General features: G+C 32.7%; 1 protein-coding gene across 6 annotated transcripts in view; it reads right to left on the bottom strand.

The window, feature by feature from the left end:
* The window catches only part of MAPK10 (mitogen-activated protein kinase 10), a 310,548-nt gene that overhangs the window by 58,596 nt on the left and 239,223 nt on the right, over positions 1 to 12,729 (bottom strand). For 2 of the 6 annotated variants that reach the window (XM_019465201.2, XM_053901414.1), the window contains one exon: positions 10,389 to 10,460. The exons of the other annotated variants lie outside the window; for them this stretch is intronic. In XM_019465201.2, the coding sequence (XP_019320746.1) occupies positions 10,389 to 10,460 (72 nt within the window). The remainder of the gene's footprint in view (positions 1 to 10,388; positions 10,461 to 12,729) is intronic. 6 annotated transcript variants of the gene reach the window in all.

The following is a 12,729-nucleotide window of genomic DNA, read 5'->3' as shown; positions in this document are numbered from 1 at the left end:
TTTCTAACATCTCTTTGAAATTTGAAGGATATCAGTGTTTGTCTCCAAATTTGTAACTGTATTTTTAAAGATAATTTTTCCCAAGAGACCAGTCTGTTTAGAAAAGCTCCAGGAGAAGCTATTCTGTCTTGCAAGCCAACCAGCTTGCAAGCTTTGGTACTGTGTTGACAATTGTGTGGCTTTATATTACCCCTATAGGAAAGAATACTGCAATCAATCAGTAATGTCTGCAATGAATGTGCAATAAGGAAGTGGAGACATACATGTCATTTGTTAGGTGTCATGATATAAAACTGTGGCTCCCAACTTTGAATTTTTATAATATAGGGAACTTATAAAATATAGATCCCTTCCCTTTCCATGTTGATCTACAAGATTCTGAGTCCACAGATCTAGCATGCTATTTAAAAATATCAATAGTAATTGCAATCCAGATGGCCCTTGGACTATATTTTGAGAAATACTAGTGTAGAATGTACTAAAAGTCTCTTACAAATTACTAAGTCCAGACTTAAGAATACAGTACTAACATATTTCACTTTAATGCACAAATTAAAACAAGGTCGATTTCACCAAAAGATGAATCCAGACCTATTTGCTATGGAAAATGTAGGGGTTATTCACCTGGAAATACTTCAGTGAAAGAAAAATGCTGACATTTATCCCTCTTCCTCATGTCACTGTCTTGAAAAGATGATAGGAAATTACAGCAAGTGGTATACACAGTCTCCCAGCAGAGGGAGAGGGGTTCTGCCCATCATCATCTAAGGAAGGATGAAAACGACATGTTGCTATCACCCATGGGGTGCTGCTCATAAAGAGTACAAAAGCTATTCAATATAAGATTCAAAATATAGACTGTTTAATTCAATAATTACTCTATTTCTCTACCATAAAATTTGCCCTCAAAAGAACTCTTACTACTTAGGACAATTTTAAAGACGAGAATAGAAATATATATAAACACATATGACGTAGTTCTGGATCCAGATTTTCATGGTTATGTCTTGAGCTGTTTTATTACTTAAAATTCTTTTCACGCTTTTTTTATTTGAAAATGTTCTTTTTCTCTCAAAAGTCCCCCTCCAACTCTAGTAACACAAAATATGAATAAGTGACTTAATGCACAATAGTAACTAACATTTGTTTTCATTATAAATGGGTACAGGAAGAAGAAATATTATGAGCCAAAATGCATTAAAAACCTCAAAGCTAACCATTTGAGTAAAGGCTATTTGTTCCCTGGCAGCAGGCCGTGAATGGAATACCATAGGACACAGAACATCCATAGGCTGATATCTGAAGCATGATGTATATGGATTTCAGCATAGTCCATTTTGTCTTATAAGTGTATTTATTACTGTAATCTGTATTTCCCTTACAAAGCAAAAAATGAAGAGACATTTCACATATAAGCAAATCCAATCTATATTAATACGTTGTCACAACAGTTGAATATTTATTAAGCTATTGAAGGTTTATCTTTGGGGACTCTCATTTGCACAAATCCCTTATAAGACTCTGTACCTAATTTGATATTTGTAATATAAATAAATTATTGTTTTTACAAAACACCTTCCTCAAGCTACAATATCCTGGCCTCATAAAGGCTGGATCTGACACTATCTATAGTTTGAAACTGGTAAGAGATCTTGGAGATAATTTGGCTTCTATACTTTATAGCTGAAAAATAGAGCTGAAAAAAGAACTTTTAAAAATGTTAAATATAATGGCTTTAATTTTTTTTAATGTTTATTGTTGAGAGAGAGACAGAGAGTGAGCATGAGTAGGGGAGGGGCAGAGAGAGAGGGAAACACAGAATTCAAAGCAGGCTCCAGGCTCTGAGCTGTCAGCACAGAGCCTGATGTGGGGCTTGAACTAACGAATTGTGAGATCATGATCTGAGTGAGTTGAAGTTGGACCCTTAACTGACAGAGCTACCCAGGTGTCTTCAGACAAAGGTGGTAATAAAACAACTCCTAACACTAAACAGAAATATAAAATTCTATTTAAGGAGAGTTTTGGAAAACTGTAGTCTCTTATTTGAGACCCTTTGATTAAATCCATTTCTGGTATAACACTACATATAACAAAAGGGAGATTAAGAAGGGACAATCAGGTTTATATGAGATCAAGAAAACAATGCCACTTAAGGCACACTTGACAAAACATTTTATGTTTAAAGTTAAAAAACAAAAGGAGACTATCTCTGCCCCCATCCTAGTACTTTGACCCTCTTATTCCTATTTATAATCCCTTCAATACAGTGCCTTTTATCAGAAATCTCATGACAACAAGGATTTCAGTCAGTTTGTTTACTGATATATCTCTGGAGACAAAAAGTGCCCAGCACATATTTAGCAATATTTGTTGAATAAGTGAATGTCTACTTGAAGTTCAACCAGAGTTTTATAATGGAGATAATGTAAAGAATGGGACACTGAAAATATTTTAAAAAATGAAAACAGAAATTCCAAGAAAAGAAAAGAAAAAAATAAAGGAAAGAAAATAAATTTATACTTAATTACATGGTAGAGAAACAGCAAATAACGAAAGACCAAGGAAAAAATCCTAAATGAAGGCAGAGAGAAAGGACAGACTATATTCAAATATGACTATCAAATGGACAGCTAATTATTCACCAGCAATATTGGAAACAAAAAGCCAGGAGAAGAGTATCTTTAAAATGCCAAAAGAAAACAACTTACTAATCTGTAATTCTGTATCCAAAAAAACTATCTTTTAAGTAAGGGAAACTCAAAAAAAAAAAAAAAGTTTCATCATCAAAGACTTTTACTAAAGGACTTTCAAAGGGTGTTCTTTAGGAGTGAGAAAATGATCTCAAAATATATCACATCAATAAGAGAAAGGATAAAAACTATATGATCATATCAATAGGCACAGAAAAGCATTTGACAAAGTACAATATCCATTCATGACAAAAACCCTCAACAAAATAGATTTAGAGGGAACACACCTCAACATAATAAAGGCCATATATGAAAGACTCACAGCTAATATATCCTCAATGGGGAAAAAGTGAGAGCTTTTCCCCTAAGGTCAGAAACAAGACAAGAATGTCCACTCTCATCACCTTTATTCAACATAGTACTGGAAGTCCTAGCTGCAGTAATCAAACAAAAAGAAATAAAAGGCATCCAGATTAGTAAAGAAGAAGTAAGACTTTCACTATTTGCAGATAACAGGACACTATAAATAGAAAACCTGAAAGACTCCACCAAAAAAACTACTAGAACTGACAAATGGATTCAGTAGTAAAGTCACAGGATAGAAAATCAATGTACAGAAATCTGTACAGTGAGCAGAAATCACTAAAAATGAGCAGCAGAAAGAAAAATTAAGAAAATAATCCCATTTACAACTGCACCAAAAATAATAAACTACCTAGGAACAAACCTAACTAAAGAGGTGAAAGACCTATACTCTGAAAACTATAAAACACTAATGAAAGAAAATGAAGATAATGCAAAGTAATAAAAAGACATTTCATGCTCATGGACTGGAAGAACAAATATTGTTAAAATGTTTATACTACCTAAAGCAATCTACAGATTTAATGTAATTCCTATCAAAATACCAAGAGTATTTTTCACAGAACTGGAACAAATAATCCTAAAATCTGTATGGAACCACAAAAGACCCCAAATAGCCAAAGCAATCCTGAAGAAGAAAAAAACAAAACTGAAGGTATCATAATTCCAGACTTCAAGTTATACTACAAAGCTGTAGTAATCAAAGCAGTATGGTACCAGCACAAAAATAGACACATAGATCAACAGAACATAATAGAAAACTAGAAATAGGGCATCTGGTGTCTCAGTTGATTGGGCATCTGACTCTTGATTTCCAGGTCACGATTCTCATGGTTGTGAGTTTGAGCCCTGCATGGGGCTCTGCACTGACAGCACAAGGTCGGCTTGGGATTCTCTCTCCCTTGTCTTTCTCTCTGCCCCTTCACTGCTCTCCTGTTCTCTCTCTCTCAAAAATAAATACATAAATATTAAAAAAGTAAAATCCAGAAATAAATCCACAATTATATGGTCAATTTGAAAAAAGAGGAAAGAATATGCAATGAGGAAAAGACAGTTTCTTCAACAAATGGTATTGGGAAAACTGGACAGCCACATGCAAAAGAGTGAAACTAGATCACTTTCTTACACAGTACACAAAAATAAATTCAAGATGGACCGAAGAGCTAAATGTGAGACCTGAAATCATAAAAATCCTAGAGGAGAGCACAGGCAGTAATGTCTGTGATATCAACCATAGCAACATTTTTCTAGATATGTCTCCCAAATCAAGGGAAATAAAAGCAAAAATAAATTATTAAAACTACATCAAAATGAAAGTCTTCTCACAGCAAAGGAAACAATCAACAAAACTAAAAGGCAACTACTGAATGGAAGAAGATATTTGCAAATGACACATCTGATGAAGGGTCTGTACCCCAAATACATAAAGAACTGATATAATTCAACACTCAAAAACAAATAATCCAACTTAAAAACAGGAAGAAGAAATGAACAGACATTTTTCCAAAGAAGATACATAGATGACCAACAGACACATGAAAAGATGCTCAACATCACTAATCATCAGGGAAATGCAAATCATAACTACAATGAGATATCACCTCATACCTGTCAGAATGGCTAAAATCAACAACACAAGAAACAAGTGTTGGTGAGGATGTACAGAAATGGGAATTCTCATGCACTGTTGGTGAGAATGCAAAATGGTACAGCCTCTGTGAAAAACAGTAATGAGTTTCCTCAAAAAGTTAAAAATAGAACTATTTTATGATCCAGTAATTGCACTACTAGGTATTTACCAAAAAAATAAAAATAATAATTCAAACAGATACATGCACCCCTATGTTTATTATAGCATGATTTACAATGGCCAAATTATGGTAGCAGCCCAAATATTAATTCATAGATGAATGGATAAGTGGTGTATACAATGTAATATTATTCAGCTATTAAAAAGAATGAAATCTTCCCATTTGCAATGACATGGATAGAGCTAGAGAGGATAATGCTAAGCGAAATAAGTCAGTCAGAGAGTCAAATATGATTTCATTCATATGTGGAATTTAGAAAAACAAATGAGCAAAGGGAAAAAAGAGAGGGAGACAAACCAAGAAACGAATCCTTAACTATAGAGAACACACTCATGGTTATCAGAAGGGAGGTGGGTGAGGGGATGGGTGAAATAGGTGATGGGGATTAAAGAGTACACAAATCATGAAGAGCACTGTGTAATGTATCGAATTTTTGAATCACTATATTATACACTGAAACTAATAAAACACTGTTGATTCTACTGGAATTAAAATTTAAAAACTCAATAAAGGTTTAAAAAAAAAGAAAGAAATTAGAAAAACAGATTGTCCTGGTGTATTTAAAATTGATTCTTTTTCCCTCCCCACTATAGGAAAAATGAGGTGATCTTTCTCTCATATTTTCTGTAGGAACCTGATCAAGTTCCTGGAGGTAAATCTAACAATGTTGTGGTTCCATGCGACTGACTCTCCCTGGAGTTTTTAAATCTGAGAGTTGTCCACGCTGAGTTTCTAGAAGCTTGTCAATTATAGTTCAGATTTTTCTACCCTTGACATGAAACCCTATATTAGCCTGTTTCTCTAACGGTTGGGAGCAGTAGTTTTCTCTATGTCTTCCCCTCCCTTACAGATCAAAGAGTGTTGATGATTTTCAATCTATTTAGCCTTTTTACATCTTGTTAGGATGAAGTGACTACTTCCAAGCTTCTTAAATGTGGAACTGGAAACCAGAGGTGTATTTTATTTGATTTAATATTACTGTAACAGGCATTATATTCATATTTTTATTTTCATGTAAATTGTTGTCGATGTGGAAGAACAAAGCTGATTTTTAATGTTGAAAAAAGGAAAATAATCTTAAAATAAAGGGCCAAATTGCAAGAAGTAGTGATAAGCCAAGAAAATTATAGAATTCTTTCATATCAAGGTGAATCTAAACAAATTCTGTGTGCAATAATATTATAATATTGTCAATATATGAGGCTAAAGAAAAAGAAGTAAACACTGGGTATATTTAAGTTGGTACAGTAATGATCTAAATTAGTTTGTGCTAAGATCCTTGAGTGTTCAGGAGAAAGAAAAAAAAATTATCTAAATTAAAATAGCCAATTCTCGGGGCGCCTGGGTGGCTCAGTCGGTTAAGCGTGCAACTTCTGCTCAGGTCATCATCTCACAGTTGGTGGGTTCGAGCCCCGCGTTGGGCTCTGTGCTGACAGCTCAGAGCCTGGAGCCTGTTTCAAATTCTGTGTCTCCCTCTCTCTCTGACCCTCCCCCACTAGTGCTCTGTCTCCGTCTCAAAAATAAATAAACATTAAAAAAAAATTTAAATAGCCAATTCTCCACATATTGATCTATAGACTTAACACAGTTTCAGTATAAATACCAATAGAAATCTTAGCAAGCCAATTCTAAAATGTTTATGGAAAATCAATGATTCATTAATAGCTAAGATACTTCTGAAGAAAACAATAAAGGTGAGGTTTACCTTACCTGATATAAGTACACAATAAACATTTGTATTAAGAAATAGTGATACAAAATAGACAAACAGTCCAGTGAACAGAATATAGAGCCCAGCATCCCAGAATACCCCTTCCCTCAATATGTGGAAATTTGAGAGAGACAGCATTATAGACAAGTAAAGAAAGAATAAGCTAGTCAGTAAGTGGAACTGAAATAAAATAAATTAGATCTCTCTTTAACATCATACACAAAAATAAATTCCAAGTGAACTAAAGGCTTAAATGTAAAAGATTAAACTTTAAAACATTCATAGTAAAGTTACAAGAGAATATAAAGGCATCAAAGGATTCTTAAGACCTAAAAATGCATGAACTATAAAAATAAAAGTAGTCCAGTGAATTTACTCTCCTACAAATAGGCTTTGGATTATCCATTTTTTGTTTTTGCTTTTACTTTTATAAACAATGAAGCTATGAATATATTCAGAGACTGGACTACTTTACAGCAATGAAAATGAACTGATGAATTAACATGAAAAAATCTCAAAACTACAATGTTAACTTCAAAAAAAACAAGTAGCAAAAATAATGTGACTTGTGCCATATGTAAAACACATAAAGCTAAACCATATGTTGTTTAGGGATAAATTTACCTGTGGTAAAAAATATAAGGAAAGTCAAGAAGACTGTAAAAACATATATTTAGGATGTGATGACCTCCAGGGAGAAAGGAGGAAATGACAGGGGAGAAGCACACAAAGACATTCAAAGTTCTATTTTTTAATCTGAGTGGTAGTATATATGTGTTCATTTTATTAATCTTATCCAAAAGCTATATATTTAATATTAATTCGCTCATTTAATATAAAATATTTTTTAATTTTTACAGTAAATATTTCTGCTGTGATGAAATTCTTTAAATTTCCCAGAGGCATCTCAGTAGTTGAGTTCTGATTCTTCTACAGTTAAAAACATTTGATTTGAATAAAATTCAATTAATATATATTAAAATACATTTAACAATTAAGTGGCATGTAAATATACAACATTTTAAGAACTGCTTTTAGGGGTGCCTGGGTGACTCAGTCGGTGAAGTGTCCTACTTCAAATCAGGTCATGACCTCACCGTTAGTGAGTTCCAGCCCCATATGGGGCTCTGTGCTGTCAGTAGAAAGCCTGCTTCAGATCCTCTGTCCCCCTCTCTCTCTGTCCCTCCCCCGCTTGCATGTGAGCGCACATGCCTCTCTCTCTCTCTCTCAAAAGTAAACATTAAAAAAAAAGAACTGCTTTTAGCTATCTAAATTTCTCAATGCTAAAAATAATGTGTTGAACTCTTTTAGAAATAAAAGGTAAAGGGTATAAGGCCTTATTAATATCTTAAGTTTTGCTGTTGAATTGATTTATAAAAGAAGAAGATTTGTATGACTCATATCTTTTAGCATTTATTTTGAGAATGCCTTCACATAAGTGAGGATATGTTGATTAAAATAATACGACTTCTAATGATGGATTGTATAGATGTATAATATACATATTGTATACTACTAACTCCATTTTAAAGGTTCTATTTAGCTAATAAACTTAGACATAATTTTATTATTCTTTAGATAACTTATTTCTAATAATAGAGAATTTAAAAAATAATTTGTCTTGCATTTTAAGAGTTTATGATATTCAGTTCATAATTTGTTTGCTTGAAAAAGACTGATTTAAAATTAAACCAACATGTTTGAAATCATTAAAAGACCACCTCTTACACTCAGAGGGGCCACTTTAGAAAATAATTAGCATTTATCCTTCAGGAATGTTAACGCTATAAGAAGAAATCCAGAAATAACTCAATATAAAAATACCAAGCTCAGGCATTGAAAGGGCATCCCATATGAGACTTTAACATCAGTAGCAGCCTAAAGCTTTACTTATAAGGGATATTTTTATTATAAAATTTATTGTAAAATTGGTTTATATACACCATGGAATACTACTTGGCAATGAGAAAGAATGAAAAACTTATAAGGGATCTTAATACCCAAGTTGGAAATGATATCCAAGCAACTTCTCCCAAGAAATGGATTCTAAGAACTGTTAATCTGTACTTAATAACTCAGTTGTGGAAATCTGATTTGATCTTTAAATAGAAAATGTAAGGAAAGTAATGAAAATCAATCATTTTAATTTAGAGGTGGGAAATATTTGTTTCAGTCATTGATTATTCTACCACAATGAACTTCTGAAAAAGCAGAATACAAAGTCAACAGATTGAGTTCATTTTAATTAAATGCCTAAAATTAGCCAAAACTTAAGAACTGTTTCATGTTCATGTCCGAAGACCAAAGTAAAGTTTAAAATCCTTTGGAATTAAAGAAACCCTGTGTGTTTTTTTTTTTAGAAATCTGAAGGAATTTAGTTTTTATCAGGCCAACTTACTTTTAAACAGCAATTACATAAACAAGAATGTGGCAAATTTATAGATGTTATCTAATAAAATGTATATGTAGAAGACGAAACTGCAATATAGATAGAAAAACTTTAAAAATAATGTGTGTCATATTTAAGACTAGAAAAAAGAATAGGAGAAAAACAGTGTGGCTTTATTTCTTACTGAATAAAACATTTTAGGCTAGTTCTTTCACTGAAAAAAATTAATTGAGTGCCTAACACAGTCATTTCCCAAACTGGTATTTTAATACATACAGAGAATATATATATGAAACTACATATATCCATATAAGTAATATATTAATCCCCAAAGCTAATAGTTATTCATAATATCGTTAGGATACACTGCGTTAGTAACTAAGTTTCTATTAATTATATATTAAAACCCCATTATTATAGATTTGATTTGATTTTTGAATCATGGTCATATAAGCAGAGGTTTTATCCTCAGTTTGATGAGGACATAATATCTTTATAAGTGACTTGAGTGTAAGAAAATATTTAACTTAAGGAAATAGATTATTATACACCCATATGCTAATAACACATTGTCTGTATCTATTTAATGCTGCAGAGCCTCTGGTATCCTAACAGAAGATTTACTTATTCAATTGATAGAAATTTGTTTCTTCAGATATTTTATATAATCATTATTAATTAATGAGGTTTTAATTTTTGCACTTGTTAATAATGTAGATAAAATAAGAACAAGGAATTGGATCTATTATTCCTAGAAATGAAGTAAATGACAGAAAAAAATTTTGAAAGAGGTTAATCTTAAAACGAAACTCATATGCATGCATGAATATATGTTAAAATAAACCTATCGTATTTGAGGGTGAAAATAAATCTGATTAAAGATTTCCATGTCAAAGCTCAGAGCCTGGAGCCTGTTTGGGATTCTGTATCTCCCTCTCTCTCTGCCCTTCCCCCGTTTGTGTTCTGTCTCTCTCTGTCTGTCAAAAATAAATAAACATAAAAATTAAAAAAAAAAGATTTCCATGTCAAGTGAATATTTCTTAAAAGAATAAATCTCCAGTCTTAAAGCTGAAATATCTTGTCATTTATTATCTAGCTATGAATGTAACTTAATTTTAAAACATCTACAACAAAAAAACAATAGAGAAGAGCATATCACTGTTACAAGTTTCATAGGACTGAATTTTAAGGCAGACCTTTTGAAAGCATGCTGAATGTTTCATATTTGATACTGTATTATCCCCATAAGATCTAGCTAGGAGGCAAGGTTACTCTACCATGATGCCAGCTGGTAAATATTTGACATTGGAGTCTCTTAGAACCAAAGGCAGTGAATATATACCATCAGCAGTGTTGTGTCTGAGACCAAAGGGAACTGATTGAGAAAGATACCCATAGAGACCACTGGCTGCTAAGAAGGATACGATCAGTGCCAGGAAAGAGCACTGCACCTTTTATCATTTCTCCCATGATGCACCCTACTGACCACATGTCAACTGAAAACAAAAATGAAATGAAGATAAACAAGAAGATAGGAATAGAACAGCAAATAAATGAAAACACTTGGTTACTCATGCGATTGAGCAATGGTCTGACCTTTTACTGACTGGCTAAGAGGCCAGTCTTAAGATCATTAGTGTTTTAAAACATTGAAGTGGGAAGAACACAAGTCAGGGCCCTCTCTGCTATGCAACTGAATGAACTCAATACTACTTAATGTATGATAATATTACTTTGCAATTATAATTCAATGATTAATTTAGTTTCTGATTTAAAAGGTCTAATTTGCATTCACCTCCTAGAATCCTACTTATTCGTATTGTAAATTATTCTAGATTGTGTTAATATGGGAAACATGCAAACTGGTTTCTTTTTTATTCTTTCATATACCATATTTGAAAAAAAAAAAAGCTGAGCTGCCAGCAACTTCAAAAGAAAGGGTTTCTTTTACAAAACACATTTACTCTTATTTATAAATATGAATAAATATCCGGAAGCAAAATGCCAGTTCAAGAATGAATATTTCTAAATATGCTGGCTCAGTTTCATTGACTCCCATCAAAGGAGCATGTTTCTAAACAGGAAGTCTTGTCTTAGTCTTATACACATGGTTGCTTTATAATGGTAAGAAACACTGGCTTTCAAAACAGGATGGTTCTACATGAAATCAACAACATGATTTAAGTGCTGACACTGCTGAGACTATGAATCCAAAGAAACCTGGAATTCAAGGTGAAATTATGATGGTTTCTCTCCTATTGCCAGTTATCATCCAGAACTTAAAACCCATAAGCCGGGACAGAGGGTACACAGGGAGGGGCAAAATGGGAAAAGGCGAAGCAAGAAAGTAAAATCTCTCTCTTTAACCATACTTGATTACTCACGTGTTCCTACTGAAAAGTCAGAAGGAGAGATAGGTCATTCTTAAGGGGGAAAATAACCTAGAGGAATAAGGGATGATGAGGGGGAGCAAATAGGGAAGGGCATTAAAATAGCAGTACACTATAATTTTGCTCCACTTACTCTTCAAATTACATTTTGTAATTTGGCAGTGACCTAAAAGAATTCCTCATGAGATTCTTTCCAATGTGAAAATCTCACTCAGGTTAAACTCAAAGTTTCCATTGTTTGACTTAATACCTAAACGGAGTGATCACTGCAAAGAAATGGTTACAGATTTGAAGGTGATAAGCATACCAAGAGAAGCAAATTTGTTTTGCTTCCATTTTAGGAAAGCAAGTGACATGCAAAAATATCAGGGAAAGATAGAGCAAACAGTTGTGCATCCCTTTATCATTAATGCATTTGTAATTATGGATAATTATCCATCTCACAAGAGGTTGGTATTGTGAGAATCTTTGATTAAAGAAAAAAAGAAAAAGGTGTCTGAAAATGAATTTGTTTTGGAATTGCAAGTATTCTTATCATACTGTCCAAAGTGACCAGTCTAAGTTGCTATTTACATTATATCTATTTTTATAGATATTGTGGAAGACACAGACAAAAAAATAGAGAGAGCTAATAAACTCAATAAGCAGGATTTTCTCTTGCCTGTATCCATTTAAACACTTGGAAAAAGTGGCTTCTGCCACAAACAGAATCTGAGAGTATCTATCTGGGAGTTAGAAAACATCTATTTTTATTTTTTATTTAATGCAAAAAAAATCTCTTCTATATTATCTCATTTTTTTTCTTCTGCAGAACCAATTCCATTGCTTTTTTAACTCTATAACTTTGGTCAAGTTACTTCAGTCTCTAAATATAAATTTCATCCTCTAAAATGCAGATGGTAAATAGTATTTATCATGTAGAATTTTTTAAAAGACTTGAAAGGATTATGCCTGGTAAAGATCCTTCTACATTGCCTGGTACATGGTAAGTATGATTTATATACTGTAATTAAATATATTCTGGAAAGGTTTATTTATTTAATATTTATGTAATATTACATTTAGATGTAATAAAGAAATCTTTCCAAGGATCACCCACCATTCACTGGGTGATCCTTTCACTCTTAAAACCACTTGGAAAGGCATTCCACATATTCAATCACAGCTGATTCTATGGAACTTCTTTCCATTATTGAAATAGCAATTACCCTGCTTCCTCATCTAAATAACCATCTTAAATTATGTTAATATAGCCTATGATCCTTGACCACTGTTCTCCTAAAACTGGCAAATTTTTATCTTTCAGACTAAAATCCCTTGATTTTTCATCCCCTCATATATGCCTTTAAACAACAGCAATAACCGTAACAACAGG

This window comes from Panthera pardus, unplaced genomic scaffold (assembly GCF_024362965.1).
Source record: "Panthera pardus isolate Hobbes unplaced genomic scaffold, ASM2436296v1 HiC_scaffold_13, whole genome shotgun sequence".
Lineage (NCBI taxonomy): Eukaryota > Metazoa > Chordata > Mammalia > Carnivora > Felidae > Panthera > Panthera pardus.
The sequence above is the reverse complement of the archived record's forward strand: the minus strand, read 5'-3'. Positions and strand labels throughout refer to the sequence as shown.